Genomic DNA, 27,340 nt, shown 5'->3' with positions numbered 1-27,340 from the left:
TAAGCAGCCAGCCCACGACTTGACTGTGGCTTCAGTGGCTCATCAAACCCTCCCGTCACTCCGTCACTCCGCTGACAGTGGCTGCAAGTCAGGACAAAGGCAGACACTGTCCTTTGCATCTGCTCAGCACTTCACAGTCACCACACAGTCCTTGGGCAGGTGCTGGTAACTCCAGACTGCAGGGCTCACAGTGGCTCATAGACCCTGCTCTCATCAGCTCTCTCCAGAGCTGGGACACAAAGGCATTTCTCCTTCCTTCGTGGGCTCAGCTCTCCGTCTCTCCCTCTCTATCCTTCACTTCTTCAGTGCACACTGGCAGCCCAGCTCAGCCCCCACAGCCCTGCCCCCCACCCACCGCAGACCTCCCCCCACCCCGGTCCTGATGGAAAACTCCTGCAGCTCTCTCTTCTTCCCTCAATTACCAAGGGATCGACTTGACTGTGAACATAGTTTGGAAATATTTTCACTGTTGTTTTTCCATTTTGTCCTTTGTTTGAAAGAGTGTCACAACTTCCAACAGCAAAGAAAAGAAAAACACTATGCCAGGCTGACCAAGGCTGGACGCAAAACCAGAAATGACTTATTCAATAATCAAAACTGAAAGCCACCCAGCCAATAGCACTCGCCATTACTCTTGCGTCAGAAAACTTGGAACTTTGGGACTCTTCTCCCTGGGGTACACCCAGCAATTACAGCCACAGGAGGTGAGACAGGGTCTTACTCCTATGGTGGCATATGAATCTTGCCATGACACTTGGACCTTTCCAAGAAATGCCCAATCTTCTGGTTCACTCTTTCTGGACAGATGATCTGATGGAAGATGGGCAGCAGCTGAGGTGGACATCTAAGTTAGAGATCCCCATTGTGCTGAGACAGTGGCCAGAGTCGGGGCTCAGCATGGAGTCAAGATCCTGAGTCAATATGGGATCAGTATTAAATTCAATCTGTCTCAAGGATTAGGGGTCAGTCTACCTCAAATATCAAAGCCCAGTTGGGACTGGAATCAAGAGCTGGTGCTAAACAATATCCGTGGCTCTGAGTTCTATTAAAAATTAAGATTTTGACATTGGTTTCAGTCCATAATTAATAATGGGGTCAGACCTCTTCCCTGGATTAAGTTCATTGCACCAATATAATGGCTAATTTTGCTTGTCAACTTGATATACCTGGGAAGATAGAACTTCATGGCTTCCGTGAAATTGTGTGTGTGAGGATGTCTCTTCTGATTGTTAAGTGATATAAGAGGATCCAGCCCACTGTGGGCTGGTGGTACCATCCCTAGATAGGGAGGCCTGGGCTATGTAAGAAGCATAGTCGAAGGTGAACCCAGGGCAAAGCCAGTAAGTGGTATTCCTCCAATGGTTTCTATTGATGCTTGTACCTTGAGTTCCTGTCTTGGCTTCCCTCGATTATTGGTTATAGCCTGCAAGATTCAGTAAACTGTTTCCTCCCCCGAGTTGCTTTGGTCATGGTGTTTATCACAGCAACAGAAAGCCAACTAAAACATTTTGTCTAGGATCAGGCTCAAGTTTCAGTGTGTGACAAGGATCAGGACCCCCCCCGGCCCAGCTTACCAAAATGGAGCCTGGCTCTTGCTGTTCTGAGAGCAGGAATCAGATGCCTGCCAGATGCTGGCTTCTTAGACTCCTGTCCTGAAGCTCTCCCTAGATCAGCATCAGGCGGCAGGTGTCTGCGAGCTTTGCAAACTGCACCTTGGAGAAACGCTGGGATGTCGCTCAGTTTCACCTGGTCCCCCGCAGCTTCTGCTTCCTCTTCCACCTGTGACACTAACAGCAGCTGAAGTTCCCCAGTGTGGCCTTGCGTTGTCCTCTACGAGCTTCATGTATGTTTAACTGATTTGATTCTCTCCTTCCATCTTGTCGTAGGCACTGGGGATCAAACTCAGCTCATCGGACTCCCACAGCAAAGGCTTTACCCATGCAGCCATCCTTCCTGCCCATTATTGCAATCTTATAGACTGACGCTAGAGTCCTGCTTTCTGTGGAGAAACCGAGGCCAGCAATGAAGTAACTTGTTTGAAGCCCTTCTTCAATGGGAAAATTTCTGCTTCAATCAGAGAGGGTGGCTCCCAAGCCTACACTGATTGTGGGACCTGAGAAGGAGGTGGGAAGTGTGTCGTCGAGCAGAGTGGTAGACATAAGTCATCATAGAGCCCGAGAGGTGACCGTGATTCCCAGCAGTCTCTCTGCCCAAGAGGCCATGCCCCAGCAAACTCCATACGTACACAGGACATAGAGGGTTTAAGAGAGTTCTGGAGTGGCACTGAGGTAACCCATCAAACTTGTTTGTTTATGGAAAGAAATTTCAAGCCAGCTGCTCAAAACCTGTATTTTGTGGGTAATTTTTTCAATTTATTTCACGGCATTAAAATAATAACAAGCCAATCTGTGGAGGGTGGGGGCTGGGATTCCTCCGGGGTTAACACAGAAGGGGCAGGCGGGCTTGAAGCTGTGAGGCTGCGTACTCCATAAGGCCTGGGCTGCTTGCCTTCCCTGGGGAAAAGCCAGACACACAAGGAATGAAGGAAACAGAGGTTTCAGGGTTTTGATTGAAGAGGGGACTGACATGAAGTCCTGAGGAGGTGTTGGGAGGTTTGATGTCTCTGTTTATGGATTCTGAGCAGACACAAATGAGGAACATGTGAGAACATTCCCTGAGTTGGGAGTTGCTCCTAGCTCACACGCATTACCTATGACTTACCATGAGAACTCTCTCATCCTCTCTTGGTTTAGAATTGCCTTGGCAGATCCTGGAGTCAAGCCGGAGGTGAGATGGGGTGGTGCACACCTTTAATCCCAGCACTCACTCGGGAGGCAAAGGCAGTTGGATCTCTGTGAGTTTGAGGCCAGCCTGGTCTACAGTGCAAGTTCCAGGACAACCAGGACTGTTACACAAAAAAACCCTGACTAGAAAACAAAAATAGTTGGGGTCAAGTTCATGTGGAAACTGATCCCCCAAAACATGGCACAGAATAGACACTGGACAGGAAAAAACTTGAATCAGGAAGGAAGTTGGCCTTGGAAGGAGAGCTGCTCAGTCAGCACCGGCTACAGCCTAGTTTGCCATTCCCAGTTTCTGCTGGCACTGGGGGAGAGGGGACAGTGTCTGGGAAATGCCTTGGGCCACCTTGTCCCTTGGAGGTGGGAGCTGGGGTTTGTCCATCATTGCTCATTTCTGCTCTATTATTGGGTCTATTAGCAAGTTGTTTTTTCCAATTATTAATTTTTTTCAGCTTCGTAATTTCTATTTGGTTCCTTTTTTTTCTTTGCCATGGTTTTATATGCTTTCATTTGTTTCAAGAGAATGTGTAATTTCCTACAAGAACATTGTTATGACGGCTTCTTGAAAATCCTCGTCAGACTATTGCAACATCTTAATTATCTTGGTATTAGCATCAGTTGAGTGTACTTTCTCACTAAAGTTGTGGTCATCCTGATTCTCATTATGACAATTCTCTATTCTGTCTTGGTTATTTGGGCTTTTATGTCAGGAAGCTTCAAGTCTTATAAATCTTCCCTTTTTATGTATTCATGTATTTGTTTGCTTGCTCTCATGCTGAAGATTAAACCCAGGACCTTAGGACACACAGGCAAGTGTCCTATCACTGAGTTTCAACTTCAGCCTTTATCCCTCTTGATTTAACAGTCTCACCAATGAAGAGGAACACGGGGATTCCTGTTGACCTTCAAGTGCGGAGTTACAATGACAGGAACACACTTTTAATCCCAGCACTTGGGAGGGAGGGGCAAGTGGGTCTCTGAGTTCAAAGCCAGCCTGCTCTCCATAACAAGTGCCAGGACACTATGTAAGTGTCCAGATTAGTCCAAGTAAAGGCAAAGATATTTTGTGACTAGGAGTGCAGGGGAATAGAAAAGAAGGCATCCTTAAGGTCAAGGGCAAAGCAATGGGAGGTGTCTGAGGGGATGATGGAGAGGAGAGTACAGGAACTCGGTACTTCAAGGTGCCGAGGAACCACTGCTGAGATGATAAGCCAGAGACCCTGAGCAAAGTGATAGACCTGTTGGGATTTTTAGCTGCTGGTGTGGGTGGGTTAAAGGGGGAAGAAGTGAGACACAAAAGATTCTCTCTTGCCAGGCGGTGGTGGCACATGCCTTTAATCCCATCCCTCAGGAAGCAGAGACAGTTGGATCTCTGTGAGTTTGAGGCCAGTCTAGTCTACAAGAGCTAGTTCCTGGACAGGATCCAAAGCTACAGCTGGAAAAAATGATTCTTTCTTAAGAGATCAGAGATAAGAGTCTTTAGTCCCCCAGGGCTTTGAAGAGAACGTGAGTATTGGGTCTTAGATATGTATTTGATCGGGCTTAATAGTTGGGTGATGCTTCCCTATAGAAGGGTTTTGAGTGTCCCACACCTGGGGATCTACTTGAGAGGCTGGTAATGGAAAAGGAGTAGCAGAATGTGGGTTTGGAGAGGAGGGGAATGGCTGGCGAGCCTGGGGTCAAGTGGATGGGGGAGCAAAAGAAACACAGGCTCCCTAGGGCTACATGGTGAGACCCTGTCTCAAAAAACCTAATTAATTAATTAGTTAGTTAAAATCTAATTAATTAATCTATTAAAGCATTATGTCAGGGTCGTCATCAGAGCCTGTGCAATTTCATTCTGTCTGCTTTGTTCTTCTGGGGCTTCCTTCAAGACTAGTGTTGAGCACTGATACTTGAACTAGACAGAACACAAAGGAAAGCTACAGGCCCCTAGCCTTCATGAATGTATTCAGAGAAGTCCTTAAAACATTCAGAAAGAGAGCTAAGCAAACCATGACCAAATGGGGGCTTGTTTCACTCTAGGAAGTAATGTATGACATCCACAGGTAAAAGAAAAGTTAAATGAACACATCAGCATACACAATAAAATTGACAAATTCAAAATCCATTCACAATTTTAACAACCAGAAAAACAGCAACCAGAAGAATTCTGCAGCTTGATGAAAAACATCCACAAAAGCCTGACTGGTAATGTCATGCTCACTGGTGAGGGCTGGACGCCTTCCCGCTCAGAGTGGGAACAAGACAAGGATGTCTGTTCTCATCGGGCCCTTTTGGCATAGTGCTGGAAGCTCTCAGCAGTTCAGTAAGTCAGAACCAAGGAAATAAAGGGCACTAAGTCCAGAAAGAAAGGAAAATGGTCCCTACTTTCAGGTAATATAATTGTCTATGTAAAAAACTTATACATACAGAACACTAATACATATATAGGTGTATGTTAATTCTGAATATATATTTATGCACTTGTAGAACTAATAAGCAAATTTAGCCAAGTGACAAGATAAAAGAGCTGTACACAAAATTGTCTGTATTTCTGTATGTTAGTAATGAAGATGGAGATAGGAAAATTAAAAATCCAATAGCATTTAAACTTGTTAGGGGAAGAGGGAAATGAAACAGGCTTGATCCTGACAAAACATGGCTGTGAACGCTATGCTACACGGATGACGTGTGGGTAGAGAGAGACACATGCCGTGTCTGTGGATGGGACAGTTCAGCACACTGACGCTATCTCTCTCAAATTCATAGGCATATGTAGTAGGGTTCTTGGTAAGATTCTCCTCTAGACACAAACAGACTTATTCCGAGATGTATGTAGGAAGGAAGACAAAAGAAATAGAACAGCTAAAATAATTTTGAATAAGAATTAAGTAAGAGAAGTGGGTCTAACTAAACTCAAAACTTACTACCCAGCCACAGTGAAGACAATGTAGTAGTGTGTGTGTGTGTGTATTTACACATGTGTGTCTGTGCTCTGCACATAGAGTCGAGGCCAGAGATCAACATTGGGTATCTTCTGTTTCTTTCTATCTTATTTTTATATGAATGTCTTTTACTGAACCTCAGGCTTCCTGATTGGGCTGGATCCTGTGGGAACTGCATGACTCGGCCTCCTTAGCACTACAATTAGAGCCTGCTGAGACCAGTTTTATACACGGTGCTGGGGATCTGAACTCAGGTTCACATGCTTGTATGGCAAGTACATTACTGATTTAGCCATCTCCTAAGCCCCAAAAGTGTAGTGTTGACAGGCAAAAAATATATATATACAGTCCACACAGCAGGATAGAAAAGTTCTAAAATCAATCCATATAAATACGTCCAATTAATTTGTGGTAAATGAGTTAAAGCAGTTGAACAGAGGCAGAGTACCAATACTAGTGGAGGCAGTAACACCACAGCAACCAGAGAGTCCCAAGCAGAAGATGAACCTTGACCTAAAATAAACCCCAGACTTTTCACAAAAACCAATTCAAAACAAATCATGAACCTAAACATAAGCGTATCATTTTTAGGAAATCGTAGGAGAAACCCTTTGACACACAACATTAGGAAATGTTAAGCTTGAAACTTAAAGTGTGATAGCTGATTTTGGCTGTCAGTTTGATACACCCGAGAAGAGGAGAACCCAGCTGAGGAACTGCCTCCATCAGATGGGCCTTTGGGCATGTGTGTAGGACATTTCCTTAATTGCTGGTTGATGTAGGAGGGCCTAGCCCACTGTGGGCAGCACCATCCCTATGCTGTGTAAGAAAGCTAGCAGAGCCAGCCAGAAAGTGGTGCTCCTCTGGGGCGTCTGCTTCAAGTGCCTGCCCCGAGCTCCTGCCCTGAGCTACTGCCCCGAGCTCCTGCCCCGAGCTCCTGCCCCGAGCTCCTGCCCCGAGCTCCTGCCCCGAGCTCCTGCCCCGAGCTCCTGCCCTGAGCTCCTGCCCTGGCTCCTCTCAATGACAGACTGTTACCTGTAAGCTGAAGCAAAACCTTTCCTCCCCTGCTTGCTGTTGGTCATGTGTTTGTTAGACAGAGCAATGGGAAAGCCAAGTAGGACACAAAGCATGACTTATGAAAAGGAAAATATGATAAAGTGGACCCCACTGAAGTTAACTATATTTGCTCTGTGAGGGAGCCTGGTAAGGAGATGAAAAGACAAATTACAGAGCAGAAGAAAACATTTGAAAAATCACAATACCCAACACAGCACTTTGAATCTAGCACATAAAAAAAACAGACGGTGGCTTTATTCGTAATAAGCAAAATTTGAAAACACAAATGCCTTTAATGGAGTAAACTGTTGGGTGACTGGGTTCGATGCCCACCACCATGGAAGACCACTCAGGAATAAAAAGCAGCTGACTGTCGTGGATGAGCAAGCTGGGGTGACTCGGAAGAAAATTATGCTGAGTGCAGAAAGCGGGTCTCAAACTGTACACACTTCACAATCCCATTACATAATATTTGTGTAACGACATAATTACAGAGATGGAGAACAGATGAGTGGTTGCTAGGGATTAGTGCTGAGGAGGGAGAGGAAGGGCAGAGCCATGAGGGTACCATGTGGGAGTCCTGTGGTGGTGGCTCTGTTAGGAATCTTGACTGTGGTGCTGCCGAAACCAAGCTCTGTGTCGTGAGATAACACAGCATTCTGGAAGCAATGCAGGGTCACAAACCTGGGCTGGTGGTCATCTGAGTAGGGGCCATCGAGTGGCTCTGGGGAAACTGTGCTTGGCCTAATGGAAAGTTCAGGTGTCTTGGTTGGAGATATCCACCCACTCTCCCTGGCGACTATGTGAACTCCAGCTACAGTATTAGACTACATTTCCCAGCCACCCTTGCAAAGAAGCAGCGGTCCAGTCAACAGCGCATAAGTGAATAGCTCTGTCCTCTCCATAAGCCCTTTCCCTTCTCAGGAAATTTGAAACCTTGTAGAGAAGTCCCCTTTCCAAGATGCATATCCCTAAGATGCCTAGTGGATGTCTGAAACAGAGCATGATAGATAGATAGATAGATAGATAGATAGATGATAGATAGATGATAGAAGAGAGATAGATAGAAGATAGATGATAGATAGATAGATGATAGAAGATAGATGATAGATAGATAGATAGGTAGATAGATAGATAGATAGATAGATAGATGATAGAAGAGAGATAGAAGATAGATGATAGATAGATAGATGATAGATACATAGATAGATAGATAGATAGATAGATGATAGATAGAGATACAGTTCATTCTATATATCCAACTTCTGATAAAGTTCAACTTATAAGTCAAGGCACAACACAAGATTAACAACACCAACTAATAAAAAGAGGGGAAAACGTAACAATATACTGTAATAAAAGTCAAATGGATGTAATATACCCCCTCAAGATAGCTTATTTTACATCTACCTTTCTACTTAAAGGAAGCACTTCCTGGCTTCTCTCTGGCATCTGTGAATCACTGGTGTCACTACTTGGGACCACTAATAAATGACATAACGGTGGCTTGAATACAAGCCCTGCCTAGCCAACTAAGTGATTAGCAGGAAGGTGATGTATTCAGAGTAGATACGCTAGAAAATGGTACGATTCAAATCCAGGACCAGATAAAACAGGAGGTATGTATTACTCCATACGGGACGTAACTTCACACTTACGAATACTTGCTTCTATAATTGTCCATTGTATATTTGCAGTCTCTGTCAACTGGTATCAACTGAAACTGTGGAAAAGAAAACCATGGCTGAGGAAGGGCTGCTGTGTGGAAGAGGGAGGAAGCCTGAGTCCTCCAGTCTGAGAGGATTTCTTCTGGGACCATGTGTGATAAGCCATTATTCTTGACAGTGCCCAACAGTTCCTAAGCTCCTAGGCAGATCACCAGTATTCCCAGCCTTAATGCCATCTCTGGGTGGCTGTACTCGGGGAGGGTCTGGATGGTGGGCTGAGATGCCTAGATAACCTCCAAGAGATAGCACCAAACCCTCTGAGCATCTAAGGGAGGAAAAGGATCCTGAGTTTGGGGTTTATATCCTCAAACTCAGGTTCTGGAGGGTCCAGATGGCTCACTGGACTCACAAGAGTCAAAAATTCATGAGCTATTAGTTACTTTTCTTTTGCTGTAATAAAACACCATAACCAAGGCAACCTATAGAAGGCAGGGTTTATTTGGGCTTATAGTTTCAGAATTTTAGGGGCCATATTGGTGGAAACAGCATAGAAGACATGGATCCTGCTGGAAGCTGAGAGCTGAAGGCTCACACCACAGGCTTCAAACAGGAGACAGAGAGAGAGAGAGAATTAGTACGTGTCTTTTAAACTCCAGGGCCTGCCCCCAGTGACATGCATCCTCCAACAAGTTCTCACCTCCTAAACCTACGCAAACAGCACCACCAGTTGCGGATCAAGTACTCAAACATCTGAGCCTGTGGGAGAAATTTTCACTCAAACCACCACAAGGTCCCACAACAAAGCTTGGGGTTGAGGAATGCTCAGTCGTTCATTTATTCATCTCATTCATACTTGTATTCATTTACAAATATTGAATAATTATTTTATGCACGGGGTACATGGAGAATACACAGGTGATTGCTACCCTATGTAACTCATAAGCAAGCTAGTTGAAAACAAAACCAGGCCGGTGGTACTGATACTGTGGAGAGCAGAGGAGGAGGAGGCGGAGTGAGAGTCCTGTACTTCTGCAGTCATGGGAGAGGTCTTTCAGAGGAGGCCATGCTGGAGACATGTACTGAAGGGGCCTGGGGAAGAATTTTCCAGACAGAGACACAGCAAAAGTCCTGTAAAAGACTATACCTGAGGAGTGGGAACCAAGAGGAGGCATGGGAAGCTGGGGCAGAGGAAGAGGCAGACATGTCTGTACTTCCCAGTGTGTTAAGACAGCTATGGTGGGGAATGATGGATGCCCAGAAGAGGTACTAACCTGGGAATCAGGGACAACTTCCTGGAAGGCATCAAACCACGACTGGGTCCTGAAAGCGTCAGTGGGGAAGAGGAGTGGAGTCAGCTACCACTCCAGGAAGAAGCCTGGGCAAGAAATGCTCAGGATGGAAGGGGACGCTGGATGAGGTGTCACATACCTGTAATGCCAGCAATTGGGAAGAGGAGGGAAGATGGTCAGGGGTTCAAGGTCATCCTTAGCTACACAGTGAGTTCCGGGCTAGCCTAAGATACACATCTCACAAAAAGAAACAAAACCAAAACAACAACAACAAGAAAACAAGTGTACGAGGCCTGAGAAACTTGAAAAATAGGGTGAGAAGTTGGAGATTTGGGATGAAAAGGAGAAGAGAGAAATCGGAGTCATCAGAACCAGAGGACCCTGCAGGGAACCACAGTGTTTACCAGAGGCAGGCCCGTGCACATGGGCTGGGGGGTGTGGGGGTGGGACAGCCAGCCTTGGAACCTCTTTCTAGCAAGTCACTTGCAGGAAACAAAGTCTGACTGTCCTTTGGGCCTCCGAGGCTCTCTCCACCCTCTCTGTGATGAGACTGTGTAGTAATAGGGGCGACGGGGCTGCATCCCTAGCACCCCGGCTGCCTGGCTAGCTTATGCCCGAAATAACAACACACAAACTGTATTCATTTAATCACTGCTTGGCCCATTTCTATCTAGCCTCTTCTAGGCTAATTCTCACATATTAATTTAGCCCATTTCCAATCATCTGTGTAGCGCCCCTAGGTGCGCTTACTGGGAAGATTCTAGCCTATGTCCATCCTGGGATGGAGCTTCATTGCGTGCGTCTGCCTGGGAGCTGGGAGCATGGTGTCTCTCTGAGGCGTCTGCTCCTGAGAGGAGAGCTGTCGAGTCTGAGCTCACTTCCTCTTCCTCCCAGCATTCTGTTCTGTTTACTCCTCCCACCTATCTTCTAACCAATGAGGGCCAAGCAGTTTCTTTTTATTTAACCAATGACCTTCCTCCATCAAGACTGTGTGCTGGAAAGTGGCTGAAAGGCGATGGACATGCTGCGCAGCTTTGGGCAAATCATTTGGTCTCGCTGAGCATCCGTTCTCCTTTGGAAGGAGTCCTTAGTTAAAACAGGAGCTGTTCAGAAGCTTTTAGCTCACAGAAAGTGTTTAGCAGAAGGCCAAACTCATGGGTCTCAGATATCGCCGTAGCAGCTTGGCTCAAAGGGTCACAGGAGGCAAGAGAGGAGTACTGTTTTATTGAAAGAGCAATTTGGCACTCAAACAGTTAAAACTAATCCAATCCCGGAGATAAGACTTTAAAAAACACTCCAGGTCCCAGGTCCCTTCATAAGCAAATTTATGAGATGCTGGACACTGGGTCAAAGAATAAGGGATCCCCAAGGCTGCAGCAGGAATCGCTCAGGGCCTGGACCAGACAGTGTTGGGGACATCTAGAAAGAAAAGAGGGTGGAGCAGCGTGGTTCACACTCCCACCCCTGAGAGCCAAGGGATGGAGAGAGCCGCGCGAGCGGGCTGGATACCAGAGAGCCAGGTGTGGACAGCGCGCCAGAAAGGGGCCTAGCTCTTGGCAAGAGTGGAGTGTTGGAGGCCAGACAGTCAGGGGACAAACAGTTGGAACAGTAAAACAAGCCAAGAGGGTCCTGGGAGAAGGAGGGTAGAAACCAGAAGTGGCAGAGGGAGGGTGCTGCTGGAGGGTCTGAACGGGTGAGTGCGCAGTACTCCGTGGGCGTGTGTGTACCTGCAGTCGGCCTGTGCCCGTGCGCAGGGCGTGGGGTTGTGTGGGGCGGGCAGGACCGCAGGCACCCGCACGGGCCCCCCGAGGGTTAAGCGCCGCCCAGCCGCCGGCTCCTCCCCGCCCCGGCCGCGCGGCCAAGCTGACGCCCTCACTCGACCCACCGCGCCCTGGGCGCACGGCTGGTCCCCGGTGACCGCAGCGACCAGCGACCCGCGGATGCGCAAGGCGTGCCACGAACTGTCCCCGCACAGCGGCTGCCGGGCCGTCGGGGCGCCCGGGCGCCAGGAGCATCAGGCTGCCCAGATGCGGGCGCCACTCTGCCTGTTGTTGCTCCTCGCCCACGCGGTGGACATGCTCGCCCTGCACCGGAGGAAGAAGCAAGGTACAGATGTGGCTGAACTGTGGTGGGATAGTTTGCCATGAAGCAGACTCGTGGTAGCCTGGCGGGCATCTGTCTGGTGCCCAATGCCTGGGCTGTTGACGCAGGGTCAGCACGGGGAACTGTCGAGCAACCTGGACCTAGGAAGCAGAGAGAAGGTCGAGCTCACTGGCCCCAGCCTTCCTTCCGGCCGTGTCCCAAGGGTAAATCCATGGACACCAAAACCCAAGGAACCATCCTTGGGACCAAGGCACTAGAAAACAGAGCTAGTGGCTTAGAAGCCAGCTTAAACATCCTCGCTGGGCCACAGGGTCCCATCAAGAGCAGTTGCTCCAGGGCCTACATGAGGCTCTATCACTGTCCCTGACCCCTGCTATCATCCCCCACCTCCCTGAGAAGTGATCTGGGTGAGCCTCTCTGGTGATCTTTTCTGGATGACCTGGAAGAAGTTTGTCCCCTCTAGAATAGGAGCCTTGGAATTTATTTTTTTCCTTTGGGACCTGCTGGAACTCCTAAGAAACCTGAACCTGAGACTAACTGTGCCTGGACCCTGAAAACATTGTCTTGGGGTCCTGGGCCACAGTTCCTCAGTGCCACAGTCAGATGTCTTTTGTAGGTGAGTTTGGTACTGTCCCTACAGAGCCAGAGTTGGCAGACTCTGTGCTGGCAGGAGGAGCAAGATGACCAGCAAGCCCTAAAGCTGACTGGGGCAGGTCCTAGAACCCTTGATGCCTGTCTGTGAACCAACAGTCAAAGACTAACCACAGTGCCGAGAGTCTGCCACACACTGTCTCCTCACATCCTTAAGTCGCCCAGAGTGGCCGGCTCACTCTGTAGAGCTAGAACCCAAAGTGCGTGCAGGGTGCTTTGCTGAGTGGTCCCACAGGCAGCAGGAAGCTCCAGCTGAGAGCCAGGGTCAGAGAATGCTGAGTAGGAGAGTGTGAGAGTGGCCTTACCCTTAGGGCTTCGAGTCCATCCTCGTGAAAAGCCTTCTGTGGAGGCGGTAGCTCCTGTAAGGGAGCAAGGTGCGCAGAGGGATGGTGGGAGAGCAGGTATGAGGTGGGATGGCAGGCCATGGCCTAGGGGTCCATCTTCTAAGGGAGGTGGACAAAGGGACGAAGAATAGAGAGGCAGGTAGACTTAGGGGTCTTGAAGGTTTCCCTCTGTGAGTGGCCTTCACTCTGCTGTCCAGAGCCTAGGCACTGGAGTCAGTCTGTCTGGATGCACAACGCGCCTTTGAAGGCTCGAGATGAGTGACTACAGTGGAGGCATTCAGGACTTCAGGTTTGCCTGTGTGGGATCCTTCAGCACACTGGTCCTCCAGAATGCTTCTCCGTTCTGAATCCTGTGTGAGATCCTTCACTTTGGTCCTCTAACATGCTTCTCCACTCTGAAACGATATTTTAAATCCTTTCCTTTTACCAGCTTATCTTTAAAATGGGAGTAGATTTCCGTCTCCATCAGGAGGACCATAACTATGATGACGTGAGGTAAGGTAGAGGGTTCCCTGCCTCTGCCGGCACCTTGTGGTCCTTGTCACCATAAACCATCCCGGGCTCTTGTCTGTTGTGTCATTAGCTACTTCCAGAAGCCCAGTGGATGCAGGGAGAGGTGCTTACTTTCTAGAGAGAAAACAAGTTCAGCAATTCAGAGAGGGGGATTGACTTGTCTGAAGCTGCACAGCCGATGAGCAGGCTGAGATCGTAGGATCAGATGATAGGGTGTTGTGAGGTCCTGTGAGCTGGATTGGTCTTCTTTTCTCAGAACCTCAGTTTACCTCACTAGAGGGAAATGTAGTTAGACTTCTGAGATGCTTCTCACTAATCAAAGGAAGAGAGGGGTCGTGAAAATCCTTTGTTCCTTCCCATTAGCCCAGCTCACTAGCAGCTCCTCAGAACTTGCCACAGAGAGATGCTCCTTGCATTGGTCCCGCTAGATGGAAACGCTGCTTTTGAGCCTCAGGTGCGCCCACCTGCCCAGCATCTTCAGCGAGGTTGTGACTGTGTCACGTGAAGCAAAGCCTTGGGCTTCAGTCTCTCTCCTGACCCATTCATGCCACGTGACCTTGGATGAGAGGGTTTCTTCTCTGCTTCTGCCGAGAGTCTCAGTTTCCCCCTTGGCACGGAGGTGGAGACTACATAACTCTAGAGCCTGTTCTGCAAGGCAGTCACAGTTGTCACGGCCAGGTAGGTTTGGGAAATGTAGGGTTTGGTAGAGTTCTTGACTGTGCAGTTTTATCAGAGCTCAGGAAGAGGTGGTGGAGAGGGGCTGACCTCTCCCATACCTAGGCATACACAAGAGGACCATTTCTCAGACATGCCTTGGAAGGCTGTGCATATGGTCCTCAGGGGCTAGCTGACTTTGGCCCTCTGATCTGACTTTGGTGAGAGAATGTGTGTTTTAGATGCTCGGATATTGACAGTGCCTCGCTCGCTCATTCCCTCACTAGCTCACTCATCTATTCCTGTAGTGTTACAGAGCAGCCTCCCAGCCAGGTTGTGTCAGAAGCCTGGAGGATGCTAAGCTGAGACATCCAAGGCAGCAGGAGGCTCGTTGCTTTCCTGAGCCGCCGCCCCCACACCCTGCCCTTGACCTCAGTCTTTGGCCCAGTATCCAGCCATGGGGAAGGACCTGCTTACCCCAGCTTGATCTGTGCTGCCTCCCATGGGGTTCACTTCTCATGGACCTAGGCTCCTCTGGCTCCAGCGTCATCACTGGGTTTTTGATGAAACCTAATTTTTCTATTTCTACAAAACAGAATGAAAGAAAAGGCTTAAAAGGAGTTCTTGGACCTCAAGTGTCTCTTACAAAACACTTTGATTAATTAAGTATAAATGAATTAGAACCAGATGGCGACATTTCTCTTGAAATGAACTGGTGTGCCTGGCAGTGGGGCAGTGGAGCAAAATGAGGGGACTTGCTGGGCGGTGGTGGCGCACGCCTTTAATCCCAGCACTTGGGAGGCAGAGGCAGGCGGATCTCTGTGAGTTCGAGGCCAGCCTGGTCTACAAGAGCTAGTTCCAGAACAGCTAGGGCTGTGACACAGGGAAACCCTGCCTTGAAAAAAAATGAGAGGACTCTAGGTTGTGTCCCCTGTTCCCAGATCTAGAGCTTCTGTAGGGATGAGATAAGGCTGGGGTCCAAATCCTCTGTCCTCTCCTACACTAGGCATGAGAACTTGGGCAGTCCACGCACTTTCTCTGATATGTGTTTCCCTAATCTGTGAAGTGGGAGCCACTGAACCTGCCTTCTTGGGTAGCAGGAAAAATTTACCGTCACCCCAGAGGGAAAGTACACGAAGGCTTCTTAGGGCAGAGAGGGCTGGGCAGAGGGTACCGCCTGAGCGTTGACTTCCCCATGACCCTGTTCCCCTGAGCCATTTGATTTACTGTGGCAGGTACAAGGAATACCGTGTGCAAAGCCTGAACGGCAGTACTGGCCCCAGATGCAGATCCAGAGTGGAGGTTAACACCTGGGCAGGCAAGTGACAGATGGCACAGACCACCTGGGCCTCTTGTCTATGGGTCGGAGTGTGGCTGGATGCAGAACAAGTTGTGTTGCCTGAGAGATGGTATGCAGATGGAGCCGGCTCGGAAGGACATTGGCGTGGCTCTGAAAAGAAAGCCTGTTCCCTTGGGGCAGAGCGAGGTGATGCCTTCATGGGTGCTGAGGGATGGGGTGGGTGAATCTTGACCTGAGACCTGGGTCTCTCGGGAAAACAGCAACTGGTTAAGTCTAGGAAGCAGAAGCCTGCACACAAGGCAAACAGGCAGCTGATCCTGAGCTCCTCACCTGGCCTGTCCCTCCTCAGCCACTCTGAAGCCAGCCTGTGTACAAAGGGAGGGGGAGGAGTTTTCCATTATCCTGCCATGGCCTTGGGAGGCCATCCAGACACCCTCCCCATTCCCAGTCACCAGGGCTGCAGAGACCACAGAGAGAGCTGGCCGTGTACTGGGACCCTGAATAGGGGATGGACTTCCTTTTCCATGCTTTTTGGCAAACCCGTTTTTCAGGCAAGGCAGTGAAGGGGCAGTGGCCTGTGGAGAACTCCCAACAGCTGAGTTGGGGCACAGAACCAAAGCTTAGGAGACACCCCAGCCTGTGCCTAAATCAATCAAGGACTGACGGTCAGGTCTCGGTGAGCCTTAGCATGTCATCAAGCAGTGGCAGCAGGTAGCGACCTGCAGGAGGAGGGGGAGCCTGGCTGCGATAGGGACCACATGGTGGGGAGGAGATGGGAGCCCCACTGTGGACAGAGCTAGTGTTGGGTCATGGAGGGATTTGGGGTACCATATTTGCTGAGCTCCCATGTCCAGACTCTGCTGGGTCCTAAAGACAGCAGGGGTGGACACTGCACTGCCACTGATGTCATAACACCCAGCAAGTCCCTAAAGCCCATCAGGGATAATGCTATGGCAGGGCTCCAGTCCTCTTCAGCCCAGCCTTGACAGGCAGGCTGGCCATTGTTCCAGTCTCAGCTGGGGACTCCAAGAAGGGACATTGCTTGGGGACTCTGGGGCTCCAAGAGGAGACATTGCTGAGCTGGAGTGTGTAAGAGGTTTGCTGTCCCTTATGAAGGGATTCACACCTGAGATATGAAGCCTTGGCAGTGAGCAATCAACTAAGTACGTTGCAGGGCATGTTTTAATGAATGGCATGGAATAGAACAGGACAGAAGGGAACAGAACAGGGCAGAAGGAAAAGTAGAATGGAGTTGGAGGTTGTTTCTGTAAAGAACTAGAGTCAATATTCTAGGTTTTGTGAACCACCCGGGATCATGCCAGAGGCCGTGGCATAGCAGACTCTCTGCAGAAACTGGCAGAGTGCTTTTCCAGTGTTGAGAAGGGTAGTGATGCTTGCTTATGTGTAGGGCTGTATGCACAGACAGGTATGTGAGCATGCTTGCAAGTATGTGCAATTGCACATGGATATGTGGTGTGTGTTCTCATGAGTGTGTGTACAGCGTGAATGTTAATATGGAATATTTTTCTATTTGTGTGCATGTTTGTGATGCGTATGCCTATGTTATGCGCATGTTTATATGTATGCACACTCACATGTGTGTGCATGACTGTGAAGGCTGTCAGGTCTCCTGCTCATCGGCTCTCTATGAAAACAGTCCCTCACTGAGCCTGGGGCTTGCAATTCTGGCTAGTCCAGCTCGCTGGCTTGCCTGGAGGATCCTCTGCCTCTACCTCCTGAGTACTAGGATCAAAAGTGAGTCACCACACCTGCCTGGGTTTTCATGGGTTCTGGAGCCCCGAATCCAGGTTTCCAGACTTGCACCAGCCTCTGAAAGTGTGAGTGCGTCCTTCCCATTATCAGAACATGGATGCCATTCCCCCAGCTGTGCCTGTCGGAGGCCCTCAACCCTTCCCACGCTGGCCTAATAAGAGGACAGATGTAAGATGCAGGACTCTGTGAAGGTATTAAGGTCCGTTTTTTCCCCAAGAGGGGACCAAGGCCCAATGGACCACGTGGCATTATCCAGAAGTGTCTCCCTCCTGGGGACACCTACACAGGATGCTCAACAGAATGGCAAGTGTCAGACAGGCAAGGACCTGTGACAAGACTGTGACAGGCCTGGGTTCCCATCCTCCTCTCCCTACAGCCATGCTCCCGAATGCCACTGCTGTCAGGACAACGGGGCCAGTGAATAACATCTGACTGTACAGTGTCCTGGAGGTCACTGCTTGTGGCCCATCTGGAAGACACAAGGCACTCAGCTAGTATTGATGATTGCCATGAATCATGGGAGACTGGCGTCTTGAGTATGTGGAATGCTTAGAACTAATGTCACACACGCCCTAACACCAGCTGAGGATCTTAAGCAGCTGTGGTGAGTCCAGCCGAGGTAGCTCTGAGGAAGCTAGGTTCTTAGGATGAAGTTGGTGCTCTGTGCTGTGTGATGTGGCCTAGTGAGCCACCCTCTCTGAGCATCTGCACTCCCTGTATAGGGACCTGAGAGGGTGATAGTGAACATGGGGATAGCGAGGGTGACAGCTCACACACTAACTCACTACAGGGCACACCATGAACCCACAAGTAACTAGCTGTGTGTTCCCAAGTGAAGCCATCAGCATCTGATGCCTTGTTCTCCATTGTACAACAAGCTGGAACCCTCGCTCCTGGCCTCTGAGCCACTCAGCTCCTGAACGCCCACACATTGGCCACAGGTGTCTACAAAATCTTTGTGTGCTGACTGTATTTGTTTTCTGTCATTATTTTTTAAATTGCTAAAAAAATCACTTGGATTTTAAATGTTCCTCTTAAAAGTCTACTTCACTTCTCTTCTGTTTCCTCTGTGTGCGTGTCTTGCCTGCGTTGGTGTGTGCCCCTCATGCATGCTTGATACTTGCGGAGGCCTGAAGAGGGCGCCCATTCCCCTAGAACTGGAATTGCAGGCAGTTGTGAGCTGCCTTGTCGTTGCTAGGAATCAAACCCAGGTGCTCTGACAGAGCAGCTAGGGCTCTTAACCACCAAGCCGTCTCTCTAGCCACTCATTTTAAATTTCAAATCTTGATTTAGGCATTAAAGTTAGCTTCAATCTGTACTACTTATTCATTTAAAAGTAATGTATTGGAATGTACTTGACAAGTGAATTTTTATTTTACTTTTACATTTTAGGTTTTGACTTTGATTGTTTTAAATTTGTTTTAAGTGCCATCTTATTTTAGAATTGTTGACTGATTTTCATTTCCATATTTTAGGGATTTTGTGTGTTTATGTGTACATGTGTGTGCATGTTTGTGAAGAGATATGCACACACATATGGGCGAGAGGCCAACCTTAGCCGCCATCTCCTTTGTCTTTGGAGACAGGGTCTCTCACTGGGACCTGGAACTTGCTGTTTTGTAGGATAGGCAGGGTGGTTACTGAGCCCCAGGGATCTGCCTGTCTCTACCACCACACCCAGGTGCCGAGGACTCGAACTCAGATCCTTGTGCTTGCAAGGCAAGCAGTTGACTGACTGAGCTATTTCCCCCGCCTCATTTTAGTGTCTTACTTTAATTAAAATAGTTTTTAGTTTTCCAATTTAATTTTTCTCCCCTCTACTCCTCTTTTACTGGGCTTCCTGATTTTTTTTCCTGTCAGTTTTGTGGGCTCCCTTAGTGGCACCTGCTTACTGATCCATCTTAACATTGAAGAGTCTCTTGGAGCTCATTCATTTGTCTCGACAGTTTATCAGTCTTGTGGAAAGCAGTCACCACGAGGCATGGTGCTGCCGTGGTCAGATCCAGTCGCCACATAACATGGTGTTGCTGTAGTCAAATCCACTAATCCTGCCTTAATTTGTATAGATTTAAAAGTATTTTTAGGGACTTTTTAAATTTTTCTTTTTACATATTTTGAAAGGGACAGGATTGTTCTGCCTTATGGCCTGAGTTGGGTTTGGTCTTAGGGAGAGCATTTTGGAAGGCCTTGTGGGTGTTACAGAGATGTGAGCCAGGGGCCACATCCATGGCACCTTTTTCCTTAAGCTTCCTCCTCTGATCATCAGGTGCTGCTGGGTCTCAAGAATGCAGGTGTTCCTGCATGTGTCCCTCCCCTGCCTCGAGAGACAGGTTACCTTGGCTTAAGTGGCAGCCCTCCCCAAGTGGAGGGGTATCCCCAGCTAGCAGCTTGCATTTGGTTCAGTGGCTCCCGTGTGGAGATGTCTTCTTCACCCGCATCCAAAATGAAGGCACATTGAGGACATTTGTTGGCAACGTGGACCTCAGAAGGTCTGGGGACTGGAGCTTGTGCCCACATGCAAACAGGTCGAAATCAAAGACACACAGGAGCTGGGTCTCTTGCCAAGTCCTGCTTGGCTTGACTGCCCTAACTCCTGCTCATTGCACACAGTGGTGTCTAGCCCTGGGGACCCTGGGCCCTGGGACCACCCTGTTTTTCAGTAACAGTTCCTGCCTTTTAGAGTACCACCAGGCAGAAATGGACAGGGAGAAGCTGGAGTTTCTACTCTCCTGCATCCCATGGCTCTTTGCTGTGCATGCGCAAACGGCCCCTTAGCACCCTCAGTCCCTCTCGTCCATGCAAATAGAGTATGCCGAACCCACACCTTGCAGGGTTGTGATGGGGAGCTCAGGGCTTGACCTGGCCAGATGTCTCTGCAGTGTACCACCTTTGAAACGAGGGAGCCTGGGTGTCAGTCCCAGGCTTGAGAACAGAGGGTGTGCAATCTGCTTCAAAACCATCACCAGAGGGAACCCGAACTAAGACTGGGTCTCAGCAGCACAATGGTCAGGAGGTAGCAGCAGGTACAAGAGGCAGGCCTCAAATCCATGACTGGGGGGAGAGGTCGTGGCTGGGGCATGGGTAGAGGAGGTTTCAAGAGGGACAGCCATGAGTGTCTTAGAGCTTCTGCTGACACAATGAAACACCATGACCAAAATTCAGCTGGGGAGGAAGGAGTTAATTTAGCCTCACACTTCCCTATCAGTTGATCACTGAAGGAAGACAGAACAGGAACTCAAACAAGGCAGGAACCTGGAGGCAGGAGCTGGATGGGTGCTGCTTTCTGGCTTACTCCCCATGGCTTGCTCAACCTGATATTTTATAGAACCCAGGACCACCAGCCCAGGGATGACACCTATCCACCATGGACTGGGCCCTCCCCCTTCAATCACTAGTTAAGAAAATGCCTTACAGGGTTGCCTAGAGCCTCTTATGGAGACTTTTCTAACTGTGCTTCCTTCATTCAGATGACTTTAGCTTGTGTCAAGTTGATATCAAACTAGCCAGTGCAATGAATCTCTATGACAAGGTCCCTTTGGAACTAAGGATGGGAGGTAAAGGATCTGTAATCTGCTGGATGTGACACTCTGGACACAGCCATCTACCTTTTAATTCGCTTGACACACAAGCAAACTTGCTGGAGCTGTTAGGGTCCGCACATGACCCCACAGAGACCACCACTCACATATGCGATCAGCATTTATTTCCAGCATGCTGGGGTCAGCCACACAACAAAATGGCAGCAACCCCCAGAGAAGCTCACAGGCTTTTATACACAGCTCCAGAAATTCCGGAAACAGTTAGGTCCTCTCCCACAAACCTGATTAGCTGAGCAAGTAGTAATTACACTAATACGTTTCTGATTGACCAGGGCTTGTCTGGACAAGTCCTCACCTCCTGGCCTGAATGCAGAAAACTTGACACCATCCAAGCAGATACCTGGAGATCACACACAAGGCCACATACAATGTAACTGTTTCTAATAGTTCTGTTGTGTTGTTTAGGGAAAAACAAGAAAAAAAAAACCCTGCCTATTCTGTCAACAGGGTTGGTTTTTTTTTTTTATTTTAATATTTTTAATGCAGAACTTGGGCAAATCAGCTTCAGTTAGCCCACCCTAGTGGTCTGGGCCCCCACCCTCTAACCTTAGCACTTGCTCTTCCTCCCTTGGCCACTGCCCTCTGATCTCTCCAGCCTGACGACCTTCTACTTGCTGATTCCTCTTCTAAGAATGTATATTCCAGAGTGGCTTTGGAACCCCACTCCCTTCAGGATGGAAACTCCCATTGTTTCCATCTTGTCTAGCGGAATGTCTGTTCACTGAGGCCTCCCCTTGCCTTGAACAGTATTTGACACAAAACAGTAATTCCTTGGTATCCCACCACCTCAAGACGCCCAATCTGCAAGTGTTAAGTCCCGTGTATAAGACAGCGTATGGGCGTGTATGGTTGTTTGAATGAGAATGGCCCCTATAGGCTCATATATTTGAATGTTTGATCCCTAGTTGGCGGAACTGTTTGGGAAGGACTAGGAGGTGTGTCATGAGGATTTGAGGTTTGGCGGTTTCTGAAAAGCCCACACCATTCCCAGTTAGCTCTCTCTGTCCCGTGCTTGTGGATCAAGACGTAAGTGAGCTTCCAATGCTGCTCCTGTGTCATGCCTGCCCGCCTGCTGCTATGTCCCCTGCCATGTTGTCATGGATTCAACCCTCTGGAACCATGAGCCACAAATTAAATGCTTTTTAAATTTTATTTATTTATTTATTTGGGGTTTTTGAGACAGGGTTTCTCTGTGTAGCCCTGGCTGTCCTAGAGCTCACAGAGATCCCCCTGCCTCTGCCTCCCGAATGCTGGGATTAAAAGTGTGTGCAGTCACCACCAGACTTTGTCTTTTACTTTGTCTTGGCCATGGTGTTTTATCACAACAATTGAAAAGTAAGTTAGATACCTTGTAACCTTGAGATCACAAACAAGGCCGCATAACAATGTAGCTGTTCGTAAATACTTCTGTTATTTTGTTTAGGGAATAACAAGAAAAAGTCTCTGCCTGTTCTGTCCAGCGGTATTTTTTTCTTAATGTTTTCAATACTGAGCCTGGATAAGTCAACCCTCTGTAGACAGTGTGTGTGGCTGGCCTGTTCTTCACAGCTATATAGTGGGGATCTGGGGTCTAAGACCAGGTTGGTTAAAGCCAAGACCTTGTATTCCCGCTTCTGTCTTCTGCATCTCACCCCTCAGCCAGCCTGACTAAGCCTCAGCTCCAGGGCCCTGTGATGGTGAAGTATGTGTTACCTGGAGTGGCAGAGACCCACCCTTTGTCAGTCAGAGCTAGCCTCTGAGTCGGGGGCTGTGCCCACATCCAGATGGGGAGGAAAAGGGAGCTGGAGAGACGAAGTTCAAAGCACACATTCAGATCCAAGGGTCTCAGCCCTGGATCCCAAGGATTCGCTGTGTGCCTCTAAAAAGAGTTCCTATTCTTCACTGAGGACCCTTTATTGATGGAGCCCCCTCAGGAAAATGCTGTCACCTACTGTGCTGGAGACAGCAGGCCCATCTCCTCTCGTGGAGTGGCGGGTGCTGCGGTCTTTTTCAGTTTGCCTATCCAGTAGGTCACCGTAATATTTTGCAGGATTTCTGGTGTGTGCAGGTCCCTGATGGGGTACAGAGCAGCAATGGCGGAGAAGCCATGGTAGGGGAAACTGTGCAATGGAGAAACTGAAGAGAAAGACGGAGTGGCCAAGCATGTTCCCCAATACCCTGAGGGGCTGTCATTATACCCTGAAAGGTTCACCCAGTTCTCATTAGGGGACCAAGTCTTTTGCCCATTATACTCCTCCTCACATGCCCATCCCCCTTGCCGCAGCCAGGGCTCTCCCTATGGGAAGATAGCTGTGTCAGGTTTTACTTCGCTCCCAGTTCTGTGGGTTCCAGTCCCAGTGGGGCAGCTCTGTTGCTTTGTGGTAGCTATGGTGGAGAGCCCATGGTGTGGGAAACTGCTCACCTAACAAGGGAGAAGCTGAAGAGGAAGATGGGGAGGCCAAGCATGTGCCCAATATTCTGAGGGTGTCATTAGATCCTGCCACCACAAGGCTCCCCCATCTCTCCTTAGGGGACCAAGTCTCTCACATTCGGATCTTTGGGGATGACAGCCGAACTTTAACACTGATTGCATGTTGTGTGCAGAAAGGGTAGGGATAGAATTGCTTGCTAATGTCACCTCCAGAAATCCTGCAGTTGGAAAACCCAGGTCCTATCTCGGTGAGTAGAGGGGAGGGGCTGTGCCAGGTGCACCGGTGCAGATGGCAGGTGTCCCATGGTGGGACTCTGATGCCTTGCACCCCTCCAGGTAGGAATCACCATCTCGAATCAATCTCAGTCACCACCATTGGTTTCCCTATACTCAGATCATAAATTGGCCAAAGGATGACAACATGGCTGTCCCACCTGTCCCACCCCCTCCACCTCCTACTAGTTTGCTCATCCTCAGTGGATCAAGGTAGACAGCAAATGTGAGTTTAATTGGGGTGTGGCATCTCAATCTCTCCATCCTTTGGGCCCCTCCAGACCAGAAGCTCACCTGCACGTGGGGATTGGGGACATGTCTACTGGTCCATTCTGTAGCAAGCGTTCTTGTTGGACTATCTTTGGACCTCCAGCCCGCAAATAATGACCTGGAGACTTATTAATTATGAAATCTTGACCTTAGCTTAGGTTTTCCCCCCACCTAGCTCTTATAACTTAATTAACTCATATTTTTTAAACTACATTCTGCAGTGTGGCTCAGTTACCTCTCAGTATGGCGCATCTGATTTGCTCTGAGTCTGCTGGAGAAATTGCGCACTTAGATTCCTCCTTTCAGTTTCTCTCTCTCTTCCCGGAAGTCCCACCTATTTTCTCCTTCCTACCTATTGGCCATTTAGCTCTTTATTAAACCAGTCAGAAGGCACCTTAGGAAGAGACAAATATTCCGCACCACTGGTCACTGCTGGGTCATCCCTTTGTGTTCTGTGAACAGGCACCCATAGACTGGAGAGGTGCAAGGGAGGAGATGAAAGGCAGCAAAGAGAGCTGGTCCCCTCCTGGAAAGTCCGGGTGTTCCGAGCAGACCACACAGGGCATCACACTGGACCTTACATCTGAGGGCATTGATCCCTATCTTACAGGAAAGGAAGGAAGCTGAGGCTTAAGGACGATCATCTAGGTTAGAACTCAGGGCATCTGCCTCTGCAGCCTGTGCTCCTGGCTACCCTAAGCTCTGCCCTCCTCTGCTCCTGCCATCAGCCCAGCTGGACTTCAGGGGCGCCCAAGCCTCTGGGCTTCTCTGGAGATAAACTAGAGGAATAGAAGGCTAGGCATGAGGTCCTCCCCTTACCCATCCTGGACTCGCATTTCCCAGCGTGGGCAGCTGGAGGGCTCTGGCCCCACATTGCTGTACTCGGTACTCCAGCTGGACTCTGTGATGACCTAGAAAGCTCAGAGAGGAACTTAGACCACCCTCTGAGTGGCCCGGAGGCACAGAGACCCAAAGGGAGCCAGAGCAGCGCAGGGCCTCAAGGTCATCCAGCAGACACCCATTTAGCACCTGTGTGTACCAGGCACTCACTGAGAACCTGCTATACCAGGCTTCTCTATCGCAGAAGCAGCGCTTGATGACAATGCCATACACAGCAGTCCCTTCCCTACGTCATGGAAAGCTTGTCAGTGTTCACTGCGTGACAGAGCTGCAGACTCTGTATTGATCTCTAGGACAGTTCCATGATTCATTTTCTCTGTCTGTCTGTCTCTCTCTCCTCTCTCCTCTTTCCTCTCTCCTCTCTCCTCTCTCCCTCCCTCCCTTCCCCCTTCTTCTTCCTCCCCCCACCTGTGTGTGTGTGTGTATGTGTGTGTGTACTGAGTGGGTGTGCAGCTATACATGTGTGTCGGTGTATGTAGAGGGCATGTCAATCTCATGTCATTCCTCAAGCGTCATCCCTCTTGGGTTTTTTTTAAACAGGGTCTCTCACAGAACCTGGAGCTCACCAGTTAAACTCAACTGGTTGACCAGCAAGCTCCAGGGATTCTCCTTGTCCCCACCTGGCAACACTGAGGTTACAAGCTTGCACCATGTCCCTCTTTCTGTGCGGGTTATAGGATTGACCCTGATCTCTATGCTTGTGCAGTAGGCACGTGCTGACCAAGCTGCCTCCACGACGCACACCCTTGTATTATCAGTTTCTTCTTATATGGTTTTTACATATTTGACACACAGGCAGGCCAGCTGATTCTCCAACAGTTTCCCCTCAGGGTAGCTCTCACTGGCAGCTCTCAGAAGGCTGAGCTGTGGGCAGATAACCTGGGAGAAGCCAGCTGGTGCTTCCCACATTACCTAGCTTCCTCTCTCAGCATGGTCACCCTGCGAGGCCCCAGGAAGTGGAGTCCTGTCTCTGCCTCACTGGTTGCTCTGTGTGCCAGGCCTCCCACCAGGGACACCAGTCTCACGTCTCCTATTGAGTGGCCAACAGAGCGCTGTGCACCTGGTGGTCCAGAGTGGTCCTGCAGAGATGGGAGGAGAGACTTGATTTGGGACACTCAGCCTGTGCTGGCCTGTACCCTGCACCCTACCAGAAGGTCAGGCAGGGGCACTGTTGAGCGAAGAGCAAAGCTTTCTCCATGCTGCACTGGGAGGGGGGGGGGCACCTCAATCAGTTAGAGCTGATCACAGATGGATCACCAGCCATGTCCCGGGGCACACGGGGACCCAAACAGTCCTTCTCTTTCCTGTCATTTGAGGCTTAGCAGGGATGGTCCACAACCAAGGTCTCTCCTGTAGCTAGAGAGTGACCCTCAACCGCTGTCCCTTAGCCACTGTCCCCTGATTTCGTTGATCTGTTCCATGGCTGCTGGGAGGAGTGGAAAGTCTGGGGGCGGGCCAGGCCCAGGCAGCCATTGCTGCTGCTGCCCTCATTTGGCAAGGTTTCTATCACTGTTAAGGTCAGGTGCCTGGCGGCCCTTAGCATGGCACTAGGAAGACTTCTCAAGATCTTGTTGAGGGGCCTGTGGCGCTCACTACGTGGAAGCTTGAAGATGCAGCTGATGGTACAATGCCAAGGTTAAGCCTTTGGATTCTGCTGAATGTGTAACCTCTCGAGGTCCCATCCTGGTGCTGAGAAGAAACTAGTGGCCTGAAAGCCCCTAAGCCTGCCCTCCCTGGGAGCCTCCAAGCTGGGAGCTATCTCCAGAGCCTGGATGGTGCAATCTGCCCCCCAGGCAGGAATGTGCTGGCCCTCTGAGCCAGCCTCCAGCGGTGGCAACTGCCTCCCATATGTGGCCGTCAAAGGGGGCAGGCGAGCGCCCAGATGTTGTTCATTTCCCCTTGGTCATCAGCGACATGCGTCCCTCATTGCCAGGAAGATATCTGAGATGTGCTGAGTAGCCCTCTCTTTGCAGTTCCTCTTTTGAAGTTCTGGATCCTTCCCAAGGGCAGAGCAGGGACCAGGTCCTGCCCTGGTCTTCCCTAGAGTGACTTACCTTAGAGCACACTCCATGATCTTTCTCTGCCTGTGCTCCCCCCGACTCCACCCCTGCCACCTTCTCACCCTGGGAGTCCTGAGGACGGCTGTATTAAATCTGTAGTCCACCATGACAAACCGTGTTCTCATGCAAGGCATACTTCATTGGGCACACCCCAGTTATGAAGAAACTCTGCCCCAAAAAAAATGTTGGCATTGAAATAAGCAGTCCTGCACTGACTGTTGGAAGAACAACAGCCACAGATTGGAGTCAGGGTAGGTGGTAAAGGTCTCAGCTGCATAGCGATGTCACCAAGACCCTCTTGTCGGTCAGTACTGCCCAGCAGCTCCACGGATGTCTGTGAGCCTAACTCACGGATTTCTGCTTTGCGAATGGGAAGCTGAAGCACAGGACGGTTAGAACCCTGGTTCCTGGTAACACAGGTAAGAGGGGAGGGTCAGAGCCGGGATTTGAACCTGCATTGAGCCCGCTCTGGCTCGATCCTGCTCTCCACCAGTGGATTTTAAAGTGTGGCTCCAAGACTACAAGCAGGGACCCATAAGCTCTGTGGGTTCCAGGTCCTGCCAACCCTCCCAAAGTATCTGCTGATGGGAGGACCAGCTGGGGGTGTTCCAGCAAACTTCAGGGTATTCTGTATACAAAGGGGGTGGATCCTGCTTGGCCCAGTGTGGTGTGCTTGCCCACACCTATTGTTCCATATCTGTGGAAGACTGAGGAAGGATCCCCAAGAATTCAAGGCCAGCCTGAGTAACA

The 27,340-nt window shown here is 49.5% G+C and overlaps 1 protein-coding gene and 1 pseudogene across 1 annotated transcript in view; one reads left to right on the top strand and one right to left on the bottom strand.

Annotated features, from left to right (window-relative positions):
* LOC121460387 overlaps positions 1–11,755 on the bottom strand; it is a 49,547-nt pseudogene extending 37,792 nt beyond the window's left edge.
* A 12-nt stretch (positions 11,756–11,767) lies between these two features.
* Positions 11,768–27,340, top strand: part of Rspo4 (R-spondin 4) — a 31,674-nt gene continuing 16,101 nt past the window's right edge. The window contains exon 1 of the mRNA XM_041670748.1: positions 11,768–11,846. Coding sequence (XP_041526682.1) covers positions 11,768–11,846 — 79 coding nt within the window. The remainder of the gene's footprint in view (positions 11,847–27,340) is intronic.

This window comes from Microtus oregoni, unplaced genomic scaffold, assembly GCF_018167655.1.
Source record: "Microtus oregoni isolate MIOR12 unplaced genomic scaffold, Mior012 000020F_ref0000438, whole genome shotgun sequence".
Classification (NCBI taxonomy): domain Eukaryota; kingdom Metazoa; phylum Chordata; class Mammalia; order Rodentia; family Cricetidae; genus Microtus; species Microtus oregoni.
Note: the sequence above shows the minus strand (reverse complement) of the source record. Positions and strands in the feature narration are given on the sequence as shown.